Source organism: Erythranthe guttata, chromosome 13, assembly GCF_056151865.1.
Source record: "Erythranthe guttata isolate IM_541 chromosome 13, IM_541, whole genome shotgun sequence".
NCBI lineage: Eukaryota > Viridiplantae > Streptophyta > Magnoliopsida > Lamiales > Phrymaceae > Erythranthe > Erythranthe guttata.
This window is the reverse complement of record NC_142545.1, coordinates 2,186,246-2,205,705: the sequence shown is the minus strand read 5'-3', so window position 1 is coordinate 2,205,705 and position 19,460 is coordinate 2,186,246. Positions and strand designations below refer to the sequence as shown.

Sequence of the window (19,460 nt, the reverse complement as noted above, 5' to 3'; positions counted from 1 at the left end):
AAATTAACATAATTCAAATAAAATTAACATAATCCCACTATGAAATTAAATGTAATTAACTATAAAACTTCCACGATCAACATCATCTAATGTAGATAAGCAAATCATCGATAGTAAAAGAAAAACAATGTGTTATAACAAATAGTTAAGAATTACTATTACTCTGGGTATTTTTTTCTAAAGTCACCAACAAACGCCATCACCACTAACAAATAGTAGAGTTACCCGAGCATCACCCAACCTAATCACCCTTGTGCCATCGCCGCCTGTTCAAAAACCTAACAAAAAGAAACAGGAGACAACAACGTGTCAATTTAATTCATACGAAATAAAATTCATTCTGAAAGCAAAGACCACTACAAAATTAACCTAATCCACTACAAAAAAATTCCTCTTTTCGAAGACAAAATCTACTCAAATTATATCGAAATCCACTAAAAACTTACCGAGAACAACTAGAAATTAACGAAATCCACTAATATTAACAAAATCCGCTACTAGTAAACTCATCGAAAACCACTATAAAATATAGAAAACCACTAAAATATTAACGTAATTCAGTACAAATTAACCTAATCCACTACAAAACAATTCCTCTTTTCAAGAGAAAATCCACTCAAATTACATCGAAATCCACTAAAAACTTACCGAAAATCAACTACAAAGTAACGAAAACCACTAATATTAACGAAATCCACTACTATTAAGCTCATCAAAGATCACTATAAAAATGTAGAAAACCACTAAAATACTAACGTAATCTACTACGAAATTAACCAAATCCACTAAAAAAAATCCCCTTTTAAAAAGACAATCCACTCTAATTATAACGAAAACCACTAAAAACTTACAGAAATTAATGAAATCTACTAATATAAAAAAACATTCAATTTGTTTTAAATATTAATATAAATAAGTTAATAATAATAAAAATCTATTTACTGTACTTCAAAAAAAATAAAAAAAAAAAAAACAGAGCACAAAGTTATAATAAAGAATAAATAAAAATTTCCGTAATCAATTTACCTTTGCGGTGAAAAAAGTCTGGAATTAATTTACCTTTGCGACGAAAAATGAAAGCAGTGGTTGACATGAATAGAATCAGTCGTCTCCTCGCCGCACAAAAACCCTAGCGCGTTGTCACGGACTTGTTCCCTTAACAAAGAACCGTGCGGCCTTAGCTCCTTCTCGCCCCTCGCGATAGCTAAGTCAGCCTCTCCCGAATTGTGTTGCGAATACTTAAGTGATGGAAACGAAGAAAGATAGTAAGAAGACAAGAGAGTTGGTAGAAGAATACTTTATTGGATTTGTTGGTGAATGATTACAAATGAGGACCCTACCTCTATTTATACAAGACCACCTCCTCAATGGACGGTGGAGATCGATCTAATCTAACGGATGGGAGTGGAACAATCCCTTGATTGTCTCTACCTACCACCACCTACCTCTACCTACCAAAAATGGTTCTACCTACCACTATACAATTGGGCCAACTTGGGCCTAACCCTACTTGGGCTACAACTTGGACTCTTTGTAACCTCCCCAACCCAAGGGAAATCGGCAAGGGGTTGGGTCAAAACTAGCGGGCCGTGACATCCTCCCCCGCCTAATCCGGCGACGTCCTCGTTGCCTCGAATAAGTTGGGACGATCTTGAAATTGCCCTCCTTGACAAGTCGAATTAGCTCCTTGGCGATTGGATCATGTTCGAGCCCTCCTCGGATCACGTCGGCCAAGTTCCCCCTTGTCGAGCTAATCGCTGCGAGTTCGGCCTTTCTACTCAAGGCATCGGCCACAACGTTTGCCTTCCCCGGTTTGTACTCCAAAACGTAGTCGAACTCCGCTAGAAAGTCTTGCCACCGTGCTTGCTTTGGCGAGAGCTTCTTTTGCGTTTGGAAGTAGCTCGTGGCAATGTTGTCGGTCTTGACCACGAACGGTGCGCCTAATAGATAATGTCGCCATACTCGAAGGCAATGGATGATGGCGGTCATCTCCTTCTCTTGGACCGTGTAGCGCCGTTCCGTCTCGTTGAGCTTTCGGCTCTCGAAGGCGATCGGATGCCCCTCTTGCATCAAGACCCCTCCAATTGCAAAGTCGGAAGCGTCCGTGTGCAACTCGAACGACTTCCCAAAGTCCGGTAGGGCGAGGACCGGCTCTTGGCTCACCGCTGCCTTTAAGTCCTCGAACGCCCGTTGGCATGAGTCGGGCCACTCCCACGTCTTGTTCTTCTTGAGTAAGTCGGTTAATGGCGCCGCTCGTGCCGAGTACCCATTTATGAACCGCCGGTAATAATTGATTAAACCAAGAAAAGATCGTAACTCGGTTACCTTAGTCGGCGGTTCCCACTCGGTGATAGCCTTGATCTTCGCTCCATCCATTTGGAGTCGCCCGTGCCCGATGATATGCCCCAAGAATTGGACCTCCTCCTTGGCAAACTCGCACTTCTCTTTCTTCACGAACAGCTCGTTTTCCCGAAGTACTTGGAAGACGGTGCGAAGGTGGTTGACATGCTCCTCCATGGTATTGCTATAAACGACGATGTCGTCCAAGTAGACCACCACGAACCGATCTAAGTATGGATGGAAAATCTTGTTCATGAGAGTGCAAAACGTTGCCGGGGCATTGGTTAACCCGAACGGCATGACGAGCCACTCGTAAGAACCGTATCGAGTGATGCACGTTGTCTTTGGCTCGTCCCCTTCGACAATGCGAACTTGGTAGTAGCCCTTTTGCAAGTCCATCTTCGTGTATATCTTGGCTTTACCAAGCCTATCGAACAAATCGGCTATCAAGGGAATAGGGTACTTATTCTTAATGGTTACCTTGTTTAGCGCCCGGTAGTCCACGCACATCCTCAAAGAACCATCGTGCTTCTTTTGGAATAGGACCGGTGCGCCGTAAGGTGCCTTCGATGGTCGGATCTTCCCCGTCTCGACCAACTCGTTAAGTTGCTTTCGGAGCTCCTCAAGCTCCGGCGGTGACATGCGATAGGGAGCCATGGCGGGTGGCTTGGCTCCCGGCTCCAACTCGATGGCATGATCCACCTCCCTCCTAGGTGGAAGCTTGTTGGGCAAATTTGGTGGCATCACGTCTTGGTTGGCCTCCAAGACGGTTTGGATGATCGGTGGCGCGTCCTCCTCTTTGTTCACGAGCGGGTTTTCCTCCTTTAAAGTGGCTAAGAATGTCGGCTCGCCCCGTCGAACTCCCTTGGCAACTTGCATGGCCGACAGTTGCCTTGGTTGTGTGCTTTCTTCCTTAGTGGTGCCGTTGATGGCCGGCACCATGCAAGGTGTCCCCTTCTCTAAAATGCAAACCGAATTGAAACAAGGCATTGGGATAGCCATTACCTTGCGGAAGAAGTCCATGCCTAGCACCACCTTGAAATCATCCATCGGTGCTACCGAAAAATCCACTTGGCCCTTCCAAGTGCCTAAGTGTAGCTCCGCGTCTCGTGCTACACCGTTGACCGGTTGTGCTTTAGCGTTAACGGCCTTGAGCCAACCGTCTCGTCTTGCCCACCGTAGGCCAACCCTCTTGGCCTCGTCTTCGGTGATGAAGTTGTGGGTCGCTCCCGTGTCCACCATCACCTTTGCTGGCGTACCGTTGATGCGGGCCTCCACGTACATCAGCCCCTTGCTTGATGTTGCCGGCATCGGATTAGCCTTTAAGGCGTTGAGAAGTTGGAGCGATCCCACGTTGCCTAGCTCCTCGTTTGTGTCTTGCTCGGCCTCTTGTTGTAAGAGTGCCGACAAGGACCCCATCTTGGGACATTGGCTCATCGCGTGCGGCCCCTTGCACACGAAGCATCCTCCCTTAGGCACAAACGATCCCTTCTTCTCTTCAAGTTGTTGGCGTGAGGATGGCTTGTCTCCTCCCCTCGAGGTTGACGCTCGCCTTGGGTCACGGTTATCTCGATGGTCCCGACCAGGATTGTCCCGTCTCTCTCCTCCGCCTTTAGTCGGGCTCCACTTCTCTTTTCGCAACGGCTCTCTCGGTTGATACTCGGTTAAAGACTCGGCGGCGGCAATAGCTTCATCGACGGATTTGATGTCTCGTCGGTGGAGTTCTTGCTTGGCCCAGCCTTGTAACCCATCGGTGAAGTGGAAAAGAAGGTCCTCCTCGGAGAGATTGGGAATTTGAAGGGTGAGGGTGGTGAACTCCGTCACGTACTCGCGGATTGAACTTCGTTGCTTGAGTTCCCTCATCTTCCTTCGAGCCTCATAGACGACGTTCTCCGGGTAGAAGTGTCGCTTGAGTTCCCTCTTGAACTCCTCCCAAGTATCGATTCGGCAAATGCCTTTCTCGATATCGGCGTGCTTCCTACGCCACCACAACATTGCCGTATCGGAAAGGTAAAGGGAAGAAGTTCTTACCTTAGTCGTCTCGTCGACTAGACCGATACCCTCGAAGTATTGTTCCATCCTCCATAGGAAGTTCTCGACTTCCTTGGCGTCCCTTACGCCGTTGAATCCCGTTGGCTTCGGGCAGTCCACCCTTGGACTCGAAGTAGCGCCAACGCTACCGTTAGCGGCGGCCTTTTTGCACAAGACCAAGTCGTCGCGCATCCCCTCGATGCTCTCTTGGAGGGATTGGATGATGGCCTCCAATCGATCCAACCGTTCCTCCCGCAACGCCTCATTGTCCCTAGACAAGTCGAGTTGTTCGGCGACGTGATTCTCCAACACTCCCGTATCGTGCTCGAGCTTCTCGAATCTTTCGCTAAGCTCCGCTATGGCGATGTTATTCTCGAGCCTCTCGAGTCTTTCGCCATGATCCGTTAGCACGGCCTCGGTACTGGTACTCTCCCCACGAGCCTTGCTGTGGTCCCTCTTCTTCTTGTTGTTTACGTGGGCCTCCCTGCCACGTCCCTCGGTCACGTACGAAATGTCTTCGACGTTCGTCATCGCTTGAGAATTCGATCAACACAAAGCCCTTAGCCGGGCTCTGATACCACTTATCACGGACTTGTTCCCTTAACAAAGAACCGTGCGGCCTTAGCTCCTTCTCGCCCCTCGCGATAGCTAAGTCAGCCTCTCCCGAATTGTGTTGCGAATACTTAAGTGATGGAAACGAAGAAAGATAGTAAGAAGACAAGAGAGTTGGTAGAAGAATACTTTATTGGATTTGTTGGTGAATGATTACAAATGAGGACCCTACCTCTATTTATACAAGACCACCTCCTCAATGGACGGTGGAGATCGATCTAATCTAACGGATGGGAGTGGAACAATCCCTTGATTGTCTCTACCTACCACCACCTACCTCTACCTACCAAAAATGGTTCTACCTACCACTATACAATTGGGCCAACTTGGGCCTAACCCTACTTGGGCTACAACTTGGACTCTTTGTAACCTCCCCAACCCAAGGGAAATCGGCAAGGGGTTGGGTCAAAACTAGCGGGCCGTGACAGCGTGCTTGAGCGAATCAACCACCGTCAACAATGACATAATTCTGAGTAAAAATGCTATACGCTTGAGTGAATCAACAGCCGTCAACAAATGCTATAATTCCATCACCACCGAGAGCGTCTCGACAAGTTACAAATCCCCAAATCTGAAACCACGAACGTTTTGGAACTCACAGTTTCGAATCATCTACGAACAGAATAAAAAAATCATGCTACTCAATTGTGATTTAAAAAAAAACACAGAATCATAATCGGTTAAAACACAATTAAGAAGAAATCGATTTCAGACCTAGGGTTTTAGAACTTCAACGGGCTGATTCCTCGAGAAATATTCAAAACTTTGCGCCTGAAGGAGAGCAGAAATTCGTGATTGTTCAAAGAAATGAATGGGGGGGGGGGGGGGGTGGGGGGGGGGGGGGGGGGGGGGGGTTTGCTGAAGTTGAAGAAATGAATAGGGATTTGCTATCCCAGAGTGGGAAATAGACCTGACCCGTTTTGACCCGGAAGATCGCCGCCACTCTTTGGGAGATGAACGAGATGCCTTCGCCGGAAATGAGCGAGGTTGATTCGGAGATGATGAATCGGCGGCAGCAACAGAAGCAGAATGAGGAGGAGGGCGAAAATTGTCTGGTCGTTCGATGGGGCGGCGATGGAGTGGGCGTGAGTTCAAAGTTATTGAGAGAAGGGAGAGAAGATAAATGAATGAGATGGCTTACGGGATAGAGAGTTGTGGATAGATTAAAGATATTGAGAAAGGGTAAAATAGGTTATTAATAATATAATTTACTTAATAAAATACAATTGGATTTATCTCAAAAATGGGGAAAAGAAAAGGATCTAGTGTAATAATACAATGCATATGAGGGTGTTTTCCCTAATAATCCCTAATAAAAATGGTTGGTCTTTATATGTCGCCAAATCGCATGAGAGAATCGCTCGCCCTTGCTGCTCGTGTTCTTGGTCGCCATTGCCGCTAGAAATTTAGACTTTTGGGTGGACTCTCAAAGTAGATAGAAAAATTGTGTGCGATACAAGTATCCTAATTTTAGTGAAATTACGACACAAAACGTGTTTGAATGTCCGAATATCGAATACAGAGACTCTTCACCTTCTAGAACTAGAAGTGTCCGTGCAGCACATAAATATATACCGAAACCCGGAAGTTGTACCTAAAGAAGGGATGACTAAGGGCCCCGATGATTAATTTGTCATAATTTTTTCTATATAAGCCCCAAAACCCCAATCTTCAAATCGCAGACGAGCAACCTCAATTCCTCCATCTCCATCAAACCCTAACCAGATCTATTAACAAAATTAGCGATTAACCTATTTTCTTCATCAAATCAAAACAAATTTGTTTTCTTTTCTTCAAATCGTTCTGTATTTTATGAAACAAATTCGTTTTCAATTTTCTGTAAATCGTTCTGTATTTTTTCTCGAATTGCACGTCGCTACCCCGGGCTCTTTGGATAATTGAATAGATGAAGAAAGCAGCCCCAATGCTTGTGCTAAAACTACGCCGTTTTGTGTTGCAGATTTCGCCGCTTTGTACCTTTCATACCCACGGCCTTTCTGTGTCAAAAAAACGCCTATATTTATTTTATTCCCAATTTTATTTATTTTTTCTTCTTTCGATCTGTCTCTCCACACCTTTAGCAATTTTCTGATGGGGGTTCTCTCCTTTTTTCTACAGGTTTTGCATCTAAAAAAAATTCGCTATATTTAAAAAAAAAAAGATTGAATTTTTAATTTTTATTTTATTTTTGGCTGTGATTAAAAAGTTATCCGCGCTTCTGAGATTTTTTACAGTCGATGAAGTATATGGGTAAAATGGTTGAATTTCTTAATATGAGCCAGTTAAATATTTATTATTATTTTTAATTAATTATTTTTACAATTTATTTGCTGCTGTTGATAATTCTTGATTGAAAAAGCTGTTATATATCTGATATGCTTCTTATATATTGAAAACTTATTTATTAAAATGATTTATTGAAGTATTTTGAATGTTCATTGATTTGCAGTGATGATTGTTTACACAGCTTAATGCCAGTTCTGCTTCAGAAAATTCTTGATTGAAAAGCTGTTAATACATCTGAGCTTTTTTCTAATATTTTTAAATTATTTATTTGAAATATATTTAATTGAAATGTATTTATTTTTCAATGATGAATTAATCCAAATAATTGAGGTATGGTTGATCACAAGACCCTGTTTATTCCGGGAGAACCACTTGGGGTTGCCATATCTTTCATGAAATTTCTGGATTTTTCTGAGATTATTTTTAATTTAAGTTAATTTTTAATTAATTTAAAAAAGTGATTAAGTGTTTAATTTTGCTAATGAGGATTTGTTGGATAGTAAATGAGGTGTGGTGAAGTCAAGTTCCTGCTTCTGCAGGATGAACCTCTTGATTAATCCATACTAATATGATCACAATTCATTGACTGAGGCAAATTTGCAATATTTTTTAATTACTAAATTAAAATAAATTTTATTTATAATATATTTATGTTTGTTTTTGTTTGTTTATACGAGTTTCAACTATACTCTTGCCTGTAATAATAAATCGGGCTTGGTGTCTGAAAAAACTCGTATATTTATTTGTTGATATCAACTTCGTCTTGAATATCCATCGGTCCGGAGTCAAACTACAGCAATACATTTCTTTAAAGATTTTTTTTTTTTTTTTTTTTATTTTGTTTGTGTCAGCGTAATTGAGTTAAATAGTTGATGCAGTTGTTTTAATTCCTTTAACAAGAAGATGAATTTTCGTAATTTATCTATGCTCGAAGGAGTCTGTTGTAATTTGTTCTTTATTTCTTGAAGTTGTAGTTTTTGATTCGGTTTGTAATTGTTGAGTTAATGTGAATTCTGATTTGAGTTGACCCTTATGTTTAAATGCTAGTAATGAAGATTGTAGTTTTTCAATTATTATACATCTTATAATTTGTAGACTGGATAAATCATATAAATTTGGTACACTGTGATCCACTGGCAAATCAAACAATATTAATTTGATGAACAAATAATAAAAGTGTAGTTAAAATGACCTTTGTTGAAATATTATGAAAAGTTCATTTGTTAACAAAATTGGTGCATTGATTAAACCTACATTTTTCGTATTATGAGTTAATTTCTTTATAGAGATAAAATGCACTGGTTATGAATTAGTTAATGTATAGAGGTAAAATATATTTAACATGCGTTGGAATCAATGCACTTAATTTTTTTGGCAAGTAAGATATTTCACATCAATAAATTCATTGGGGATTAAAAGGAATGGTGCATCATACCTCAAGTGGTCCGACAACTTATCCTAAAAATGATATTATTTTTAGCGGCTCCTTATATATGTAAAGGTGCAATAGAGATCAATTATGTAGGGAAATATACAATTCTCATGCCTCATGTTTGCACTCATTCTATAATTGGTCCCCTATATTTAGGAAAAATACATTCGGTCCTTTATGTTTTAATAATTTGATAATTTTGATCTTTTCCATCAATTTATTGTTAGTCCATCAGTTAAATTACTGATGTACACACGTTTGATTCCGTTAGTACTAACGGAAAATTGATATAAAGAACTAAAAGTATTGAATTTTTAAAACATGAGGGATTAAATGTGTTTTTCTATAAACATGAGGGACCAAATGTGAAATTGGTGAAAACTTGAGGGACGAAAACTGTAGTATTCTCCAATTTTGTATTTACTCGTGGTGATTTTGAACCAATTTTGTATCTGAAATCCGTGTTGGTAAAAGTTATTTCACCTGAAGCAGAAATTGCCACTCTTAAATGTTTACACTTGGAAAAAAAACATGTCCACCAGTGACATCCACATGGTCGTCTATTTCTCCGAATCTCTATCAACTAGTTGTTACCCGATGTAGATGCGGTAGAAAATGATCTCGAGGTGATGGTAGGTGGTAAGAAATGGGAGACAGGGCCCGTTCTGACTATAGGAGACGGATGCGGTAGCCTTGAGCCCCTGATTTTTAGAAAAAAATAGGTGCCGCCAAATAATGTTTTCTACTCTTTATGTACATAGATATACTAGTCATAATATTGATGATATTTAAAATTTATAAATGAATATACAATTTCAATAACTGAAATGTTAAATGTCGTTTCACTTTTACTAATGTTGTTTTGATATCGAACCTGATTTTGACATATTTCTATTTTGATTTTGGCGAAATTCGAAACACGAAAACTGTAGTCCTTTGAGTTAGCTTTCTAATCCAACTTAAATCCGCTAGATTGGATGCCGTGTGACAAAGTTATGCATGAATGAGTCACATTTGAATTTTAGATACCTCAATACATCAAAGTTGTGGGCAGTATCCATTGATTCATGTATATATTTCTCGTCCAACATCCAATTTTTGTGATTCGAGTTGGATTAGAAAACTAACTCAAAATGCTACAAATTCTCTTTTTCGTGTTTTACAAAATTTGGAATTAAAAATGATCAAAATCACGTTTGAAGTCGTAATGGTATTATTAAAGCTCGAACGACATTTATCACATCCCTTTGAATAACCATATCTATATTATTTTACATAGTTTAAGTATTTGTTGGAATTTTTTACACTTATTCTAGCATTTGATATGAATGAAATGTCTTAGATCAATTACAATTATTAGTAAAATATTGATTTCTTCTATCAAAATTTTATAACTTCCAGCGATCTTTGCATTTTTTAATAACTTCATAGAGTTTTGGCAAGTTGAAATATACTATTTTTAATTTTATTGTATTTAAACAAAGGTTACATATATTTACTTGTTCAATAACATTTTTGTACTATTTTCAAAATAAATTCGGGGCTCTACTCCGAACGCCATAAACTTTTCATTTACCTTAACTTCGTCAATATTTTAGTCATATTTCTCCCAAAATTCTTAACTTCTAATAAAAAAATCTTGTCCAGTCGTGCTCGTTAGAATGAATTAATGTGTATATTATACAATACAAATAGGGGGCCATTTTTTACAAATTCTTCAAACTCGCTTAGGACCTCCAATTTCTCAAGAACGACCCTGATGGGAGAACAATTGAAATGCATATGTGGCGGCATGTCACAATGTGAATAACCCAAATTGAAATCCAACGATCCACTTCCTAAATGCATGTTCCCACAATGTGTTGTCTTTGTCTCCATTTACCAACATATGTAATACTCCCTCTATGCCATTTTAATTGTCTTTTTGGCCTAATTCACACATATTAAGAAAACTAATAAATGTGCATGGATTCTAGAAAAATCAAAATAAAATGACTAAAAAACCACTTTTATTAAATGTTTAACCATTAATTCTCTAAATAGTAATAAGGGTATAGTTGAGAAAACACAATAAATATTTCATTGGAATCCTAAAGTGACAATTATTTTGAAATGAAAAAAAAATCTCTAGAAAGACAATTAAAATGGAATGGAGGGAGTAATTTGAAATTACATGGCTAGAGGATTACTATGCGCCATATGGAGGAGTGAAAATACATCATTCTCATTGAGTTTATCGTTGAGATTGAGTAAGAATCACTTGGTATGGATGCTATCGGGTAGATGATTCTGGAAATTCGATTTCTCCATCCCTCCCTCCACCCCACACCTCACCGTCGGGATACACACACCAAAATAAAAAATAAAAAATTACACTTACAACAATTTTATATTAGTTTTTGGAACGAAATAGGAATTAGTTTTTCATTTTCGAAGAATCATTTTTCTTTTCGGAAGTGATGATTCTGATGGTACATAAATGGTGAGTTAACTTGTTCTGAAATTACTTTTCAAGCCACTACATTTTAAATTATTCAAAAATTTACCCCATAAAACTACACTAGAGTAGAATGATTGGTTGGATAGGAGGTAGCCAATAGATTGGGAGTTGGGACAAAATTAACACCCACATGTTTGTTTATCTTACCGTTCAAAAAGTACAACTATCCTAAAACAACGTGACAAGTTGAATTATCCAACCAGTTGTTGCTTAACTTATGTAAGAAATTACGGTCACACCCCGAGGTAAATGTTAAATTACGTAAAACCCCCTCATGTTTGGATAATTACACCCATCCCCTCAAATATGAATCTTCTTACACGTCCACCTTTATTGTGTCAAATTCAACACAATCTTTTAGGTTCCATGGAATGTTCGTGTTCGCTAGTTTGTCCTCGTTTTATGTAAAAAAACAGTAAATAATGCAGCAAAATCTGATGCTGACAAGCAAATAATTATGATCATCTAGTTTCAAAATGTGGAGCTCAAATAGGGTAAAACGGATACAAACTGGAGAATATTTGACATAATCTAGAAGATTTCACTAAATTTGACACCGTAAGTACTAACGTTTAAGAAAATTCAAAGTTAAAGGGCGATTGCAATTAACCATACTTGATGAGTTTCTTTTCGTAATTTAAACTTTACCGTAATTTACACTAAAGAAAATGCAAATTATTAAGATGAAACGTGCGACCGACATTCACTAAATAAAGTTCCTAACTACCAAGGGCAAAAAGGGAGATCTTTACAGAGTGAGTAGAAGGTGTAGTGAAAAAAGTGTAGTGTGTTTTTTCTCCAAACAATTTCAAGAACTCATTATACTGAAACCCACAAGTTGTACCCGAAGAAGAAGGGATGACTAATTTCTCATATTTCAAGAGGATTTTCCATGGCCAACATCTTTCTTCACCCAAGCTTTTGGCTCTCTGCTCTATCAGGTTTCCATCTTGTAATAATTATTACATCGTTTCACACCTTCTCTTGCATTTTGCTATCTAGGTTTTGTGTCTGATTTTTTCTTGATTTTTTGTGTCTGATTTTTGTGTTTTTGTGTTTTTGAATTTTTTTGGATGCGTGTGCTAAATGATATATGAATTATGGTGTGGGCTGAATAAATTACATTGGAGAAGTTTCTTGATTTTGATTTTTCATCATCTATGTTTGACCACATTGATTGTGGGTAGTTAGTTACAACAGAATATTCCTTTTCTTGATTTTTATACAGTAGTGGAGGCCTCATTGCATATGCAGATTCTCCCTCAGATGTGGTGGGAGAATCGAAAACCTCGGTGAATAATCAAATCGAAACTAAACGGAGAAAGAGGGTTTTAGTTCTCGGTACGGGATGGGCCGGAACTAGTTTCTTGAAAGATCTAGATATCTCTACTTACGATGTTCAAGTCATTTCGCCTAGAAATTACTTTGCATTCACCCCTTTATTGCCTAGTGTCACTTGTGGAACTGTCGATGCACGAAGCATCGTAGAGCCGATTCGAAACATTATTAAAAAGGTAAACCATTTTTTATTTTTTTTGCTTCATCGGTGCCTTCTCGAGGATTTGCATTTAGTTTTATGTGTCTTCAAATTTTTTTAGTTTTCAGTAGAAATCATGGAATCCGTTTCTTTAATACTCTTTCTGTTCCGTAATAAGTGTCGTTTAAGGTTTTTATGCATACAGTAGAACCTCGATAAATTAATAACCTCGCTTAAATAATAATTTCTTCAGGTCCCGACTCAGTAAAAACATACTAAATTATAGTTGGATAATTTAACATTTCACTGAATTAATAGAATTTTGTCAGTCTCCGGACTGTATTAATTTATAGAGGTTTAACAGCTGTATTAAGAAAGTGAAAAAAAAGGACTAAAATAACCTTTACCATTTTAATGTGGTGATAAGATCGATAGAGTTAATGCTTAATAGAGTTGGATTAATAATGGTTAAAAGGGATAAAATCCATTATCGGAACTCTAAAGAAATAGATAATACGGAACACAAAAGACTTTATCTACATAGAACATATGATATGTAACGGAGGGAGGATTATGCTTTATGTATATTGAAAGTTTTTATTTCATAAATATCCCGACAGAGAGACGGGGAAATTAAGTACTGGGAAGCAGAATGCCTCAAAGTCGACCACGAAAGCAAAAAGGTGTTATGCCGCTCAAATATCGATTCGAATTTAGTTGGTAGTAACGAGTTCTCTTTAGAGTACGATTATTTGGTTATAGCCATTGGAGCGCAAGTCAACACATTCAATACTCCCGGCGTATTGGAGCATTGTCATTTTCTAAAGGTACCACTTATCCCAACTTACTAAAAGAAATAAAAAACGAATATGTTTGTTAATAAATTTTTTAGTTACGATGAATAGTAAATTCCGTGCAGGAAGTAGAAGATGCTCAGAGGATTCGAAGGACTGTAATAGATTGTTTCGAAAAGGCTGTTATTCCTGGTCTGACCGATGAAGAGAGAAAGACGAATCTCCATTTCGTAATAGTTGGAGGTGGGCCCACGGGCGTAGAGTTTGCTGCGGAGCTTCACGATTTCGTTCATGAAGATTTGGTTAATTTATATCCGTCGGTCAAAGATCTAGTCAGCATATCGGTTATTCAATCCGGTGACCATATCTTGAACACGTAAACCCATGCGTAGTGTGTGTGTATATATATATATAAAATCAGTAAAAATCTAATTTTTTTTTATTATCCGAATTGTATATAAATTGCGAATGTGATAGTGATAATGGGTTTGTGTGTAGGTTCGACGAAAGGATTAGCTCGTTTGCCGAAGAGAAATTCCAACGAGACGCGATTCAAGTGTTGACGGGGCACCGTGTGTTGAGTGTTTCGGAGAGAATGATTGACATGAAAGCAAAATCGACGGGGCAGAATGTTTCTATACCTCACGGTATGGTAGTGTGGTCGACCGGAGTTGGCACTAGGCCAGTTGTCAAAGACTTTATGGAACAAATTGGCCAGGTATATATATTACATATATTTGTTATCTATTTGTCTATGTATTATGGCCTCGTTTGGTTGGTAAGATTAATAGCCAATTTAATAATTGGATTTTATTGGATGTTTGGTTAGTCAAATAACTTTTCGGCCCGGCCCGCAGGCACTTGTGGAAAAAAACCACTCTAACTTTTCGGCCCGCCCGCATGTTTCAACAATACAATTGGACACAAGATTATTTATTTCATAAGATTATTTAATATTATCTTGGCTAATCTTATTTGAGCAACCAAACGAGGCCATATCTGTATTGGTGCATTATTGTCGATAGTTTGGAATACGTTTCTTTAGTATAACTGCATTCTTTATGCCTCGTTCAGATCAACATTTAGAAAGCCCGTTAAAACAATATAGTTATTTATTGTCTGTGTTTTTTTTTTTATTATTTTTTATTCAGGGTTACAGACGAATTCTGGCAACCGACGAGTGGCTGCGAGTGAAGGGGTGTGATGACGTGTACGCGCTCGGTGATTGTGCCACTGTAGATCAAAGAAAAATCATGGTATAATTTACATAATTTACTTTATATATGAGTGGGGATGCATTTAATTTTTTCAGCATATAATTTTTTTTTAATCGATTTTTCAGGAAGATATATCGACCATATTTGAAGCTGCGGATAAGGACAATTCGGGTACGTTAACTGTCGAAGAATTCAAAGAAGTGATTGAAGATATCATCATACGATACCCTCAAGTGGAACTATATTTGAAGAACAAGCATCTATTTGACGTAACCGATTTACTAAAAGACGTAAACGGAAAGGATAGAGAAGAAGTTGACATCGAAGGGTTTAAGTTAGCATTATCAAATGTCGATAAACAGATGAAGAGCCTCCCCGCTACTGCTCAGGTTAGCAAAGCGTACTTCGATTTTAATGTCTCTTTATTTCAGTGATCATTTTATTTTATTATATTTTTTATTTTTTTAATTTTTATTAGGTTGCTGCTCAACAAGGTGCATACCTTGCTAAGTGCTTTAATAAACGGGAGAAGTGTAAAATCGAGCCGGAGGGCCCGCGCAAGTTTGGAAGTGATGGTCGTCATGATTTTCGCCCTTTTCAGTAGGCCTTTTTTTTCTTTGATTTCTTTACTCAATATCTCTCTCTCTCTCTCTCTCTCTCTCTCTCTCTCTCTCTCTCTCTCTCTCTCTCTCTCTCTCTCTCTCTCTCTATATATATATATATATATATATATATATATATATATATATATATATATATATATATATAGGGAAAATTGCACATCACCCCCTGTAAATTTCTAATTTTCGCACTTTACCCCCTCAATTTAAAAAGAAATGAATTTCCCCCTTCAAAGTATTATTCTTGTTGCACATTGCCCCGATAGCAAAATTCTAATGGATTATTCATCGGAATTGAGGATTTTTGTTGCACAATGCCCCTTTAAATGTTATTTATATTGCACGTTGCCCCTTAAGAACACTACTTTTTTGCACATTGCCATTTAAAATGTTATTTTTGTTGCACAATGCCCTCCAAAAATTGGCTGATGGGGCAAAGTGCAATCAATATAATATTTCGAAGGGGGAATATCAACTTTTTTAATTTTTAGGGGGGAAAGTGCGAAAAAAAGAAATTTATAGGGGGCAAAGTGCATTTTGTCCATATATAAATGATGTGCCTTGAAAAACAGGTACAGACATCTAGGGCAATTTGCACCACTGGGAGGGGAGCAAACAGCTGCGGAACTGCCGGGCGATTGGGTTTCCATGGGTCGAAGTACGCAATGGCTTTGGTATTCCATTTATGCAAGGTCAGTATTATTAAGGCCTCGTTTGGTTCTTAAGACAAGTCATCCTTGTTAGTCCATACTTTTCGGAATAAGCTCTTTATCTTGGTCCTCCAATTAGGCCTCGTTTGGTTGCCAAGTTTAGATTAAATAATCTAATGAAATCCAATTGTATTACTGGACTTTGGAAGGTCCAATAAAAAACCAAACATCAAACAAAGTCCAACTATTTAGTAACCAAACGAGGCCTTATACAATTGAGTTATCACAAGATTGCTGAATATATATTTTCTTTGATTACCTTATCTTGACAACCAAACGAGACCTAAGTACCTATTACAGGCTCGCATTAAGCATTTAAGATGATTTATTTATACGGGGTTTGCATTTTTCTACGTGCAGTAAGCAAGTGAGCTGGCGAACGAGATTTCTAGTCGTTGGTGACTGGTCAAGGAGATTCATGTTCGGGAGAGATTCGAGTCGTATATGAAATAAAAGGCTGTGATTTTATTATTGCTTATTAGTGTCTCTCTCTCTCTTTCTTGTACATGAAGATTTAATGTGTATAAGTAAAATTGTAAATGGCCTTGCTGGCAAAATTATGGGCTATTCCAAACTTTCTTGTTTCATGTTCAAATTTTCTATGGAGCTTTAAGAATTGTGTTTGAGTTTCGTCTTCATTAGCAATCGAAACAAGTTCGATTAGTTTGAATTTTTATAGATATTTTATTATGTTTACTGTCCTTCGTTGATGTTTATGTGCAATCGTCCAATTGTGTTTCTAAGGACTCGGGACTGAGACTGCTTTTATGTTGGATCTAAAATATTGTTTATCATACTAAATGCTTGTTCGACCGCAACGGCGAAGACCCTCTATTGCCTGAAAATAGGTTGTTGGATGCACTGTATTTCGGTAATTGAAACGGAAAATCTTATTCTAAAATCGAAAATTTTCAGATCGGAATCGGTATAATTCAGAATTCTCACTTTTATAATCATATAATACAAAATACATAACAAATGATAGGGTAAATTACAATCAACTCCTTGAGATATATCATAATAACTTTAAGGTCCTTGTGGTATTCATAATTACAAACACCACCTGAAATTAACGAACGTTAGAAATCCTAACATCAGGGGTGGATGTAATTACAAATATTACATGGACTTTAAAGTTATTATATCATAACTCATGCGATAAATGTAACATTTTTGACATTATATAAATAATTAATAATTCTAATGTTTTAAACCTGTTTTTCAAGTCGTTGGGTAATTGCCACGGGTTTTTCTTTCCATAAGAATTTTTCACCAGTGCGGCTTGGTTTGCCCACAAAACCAAGCCGTTCCTTGCTTTCTCGGATTAACACTCCTAATGCATGCCCAACACTCGACCACTCATCACCCATTTCTTGGCCATGACTCGGCTACACTCGAGTCATAGTTGATGTCCTCATCTAAGGGCTAACAAACCTTCTCCATCAAAGGTGTTCGACGCCCTCGTCGAACCAAAAACATAAGCTTCAGCTTTCCCTCTATTCCACTTGTCTTGCCATTGTGCTTGATCAACAACACAACTTTCAAACCCAAGTCCCAAGTCTGATCCAACGAATTTCCCACAAACTCTTTCGGCCCTCGGTAAAACGAATGCAGACCACGTTCAAACAATAGCACCCCACAATCTACATCAAGTGAAAATACTAGTTTTTAGCACAATTAGCTTTTTATCTCGATTCCAACACCAATCAAGAAAGGAAACTTCTAAGGGATTCCCTTGAAATCCTTGACATATCCACTCACAGTTCCTTTACGCTTCAACTGTCTAGGGATTCCCTTGAAATTCGGTCAACGTTGCAAGGAAGGAATTGCTCTTTCAATTCCCTTTTGAGCGCATCCCAAGTCTCAATCTTTCACTTGGTTGGCCCTCACAGCGTCTAACAAACGAGCACCCCACCCCAAATGTGCATCACCCACTAGATCGATACATATTTGTGATGGCCACCTTCTCGCGATCCAGAACCTTTGTGTCTCGAAGTACATCTCCATATCCCACACGAAGTTATCAACTTCCTTGGCACTGCGGACACCATGAAACGCAGTCGGTTCCAGCACATGAACCTTGGACCCCGACGTTCTGCCCTCATAACTTGGTGCCTCATTTCGAATTGCCCTTTTCAGCACCATCAAGTTCGTAAGCATGCTTTCAAGCTTTGTCTCAACAACATCAAAGAGGCAACGGACAGAAGTCTGCTCTCCACAAATATGGGCAGATCATCCAGCGATCTTGCCAAACGGCCGAACTCTCGCTGCCCTTCAACAAGCCATTGCAAGATTGGTGGATCCAGAGTTGCCCAACCAGGGCTTCAATACGTTTCAACCTTGTATCCATCTCTAACATCATTAGGATTTGGATTAGTGAAAGATCATGAATCTTCTTCAGCTATACCGACTGGCAACACGTTCAGAACCCATGAACTGGGCTCTGATACCAAATATCACAGAGGTTTCTTTCCACAAGATTTTTTTCTCCCGTGCAGCCTGTTGTTCAGACAAAACCAAGTCGTTCCTTGCTTTCTCGAACAAACACCCCAAATGATTACCCAACACTCGACCATACTCATTGGCTGATGTGTGATTGTCTTATGCCAACCTTCACTCAACATCCATTTCTCGACCATGACTCAGCCGTCATATCCAATGTCTTCGTCTAAGGACTAACAATAATTCTAATGAATGAAAAAAGTGTCCAATTTTTACTTCAAGTTATTATAGCATACATGATTAAGTGTTTTTAATTAAATTTCAAGCTTCATGTTTTAACTGATGGGACTCTAATAATTTTAAAAAATAAATAAAAATTGGACCAATTTTTTTGTTCATTCATCACAATTACCCACCTCTAGGGCTCTAACGACTATAAAGAAATGGTCTAAAAATTAGAATTTTTTATTATTTAAAATTATTCAAAATATTAGATTAACCCACCGAGATATGATATAATGAATTTAAAGTTCCTGTGGTATTCATAATTCAACCACTACCGACGTTAGGGTTTCTAATGTTCCATTGGTTTTAGGGGGAGCTTGTATAATTATCAACAGAACAAAGACCTTAAACTTATTATAGCAAACTGGCTGGTTGTAATATATCCCAAATGATATTATAATTTATAAGTGTTACTTTCGATAAAAACCCGGAATTTTCAGAAAATATATATTTTGAAATCGAAAATTGAATTGAAAATTGGAATCTAGTGTATTCAATTGTATTAAAAAAAGAAAAAAGGAAAAAATGGAAATCGGGAACTTTCGGAAATCAAAATGGAAAAATTTCTCCGAAAATAAATAAAAAATATTTGTGTCTCAATCGACGGAATTAAAAAATTATGTTCCAATTTCCTACCATAATTTAATGGAAGGCTGTTTTTGGTTTCTCGGAATTTTTTTGAACAAAGCTAAGAGTAGTTACGTATTTTTAATT

At 38.3% G+C, this 19,460-nt stretch overlaps 2 protein-coding genes and 4 non-coding genes across 7 annotated transcripts; 5 read left to right on the top strand and 1 right to left on the bottom strand.

Annotated features, from left to right (window-relative positions):
• Positions 1-1,282: 1,282 nt before the first annotated feature.
• LOC148765616 (uncharacterized) lies at positions 1,283-5,413 on the bottom strand. Its single transcript, XM_088811925.1, has one exon. The coding sequence runs from the start codon at positions 4,900-4,902 to the stop codon at positions 1,516-1,518; it is 3,387 nt and encodes a 1,128-aa protein (XP_088668051.1). The 5' UTR covers positions 4,903-5,413; the 3' UTR covers positions 1,283-1,515.
• A 1,143-nt stretch (positions 5,414-6,556) lies between these two features.
• LOC105972075 (external alternative NAD(P)H-ubiquinone oxidoreductase B1, mitochondrial) lies at positions 6,557-16,645 on the top strand. Of its 2 annotated transcripts, XM_088827530.1 has the most exons (11): positions 6,557-6,573; positions 12,041-12,142; positions 12,430-12,715; positions 13,299-13,505; positions 13,598-13,848; positions 13,971-14,190; positions 14,624-14,728; positions 14,815-15,078; positions 15,168-15,289; positions 15,882-16,001; positions 16,380-16,645. In XM_088827530.1, the coding sequence occupies exons 2-11, from the start codon at positions 12,060-12,062 to the stop codon at positions 16,465-16,467; spliced, it is 1,746 nt and encodes a 581-aa protein (XP_088683656.1). In that variant the 5' UTR covers positions 6,557-6,573; positions 12,041-12,059; the 3' UTR covers positions 16,468-16,645. The 2 variants fall into 2 exon arrangements, with proteins under 2 accessions (XP_088683656.1, XP_012852460.2); XM_012997006.2 differs by lacking the exon at positions 6,557-6,573 and having other exon boundaries at positions 11,894-12,142.
• On the top strand, positions 6,850-7,005 carry LOC148765615 (small nucleolar RNA snoR134). Its single transcript, XR_016029463.1, has one exon. It is a non-coding gene; the product is annotated as a small nucleolar RNA snoR134 (small nucleolar RNA).
• On the top strand, positions 7,173-7,264 carry LOC148765614 (small nucleolar RNA U36a). The gene has a single exon (XR_016029426.1). It is a non-coding gene; the product is annotated as a small nucleolar RNA U36a (small nucleolar RNA).
• On the top strand, positions 7,424-7,514 carry LOC148765613 (small nucleolar RNA Z223). Its single transcript, XR_016029439.1, has one exon. It is a non-coding gene; the product is annotated as a small nucleolar RNA Z223 (small nucleolar RNA).
• LOC148765612 (small nucleolar RNA snoR97) lies at positions 7,970-8,075 on the top strand. The gene has a single exon (XR_016029442.1). It is a non-coding gene; the product is annotated as a small nucleolar RNA snoR97 (small nucleolar RNA).
• Positions 16,646-19,460: the final 2,815 nt, after the last annotated feature.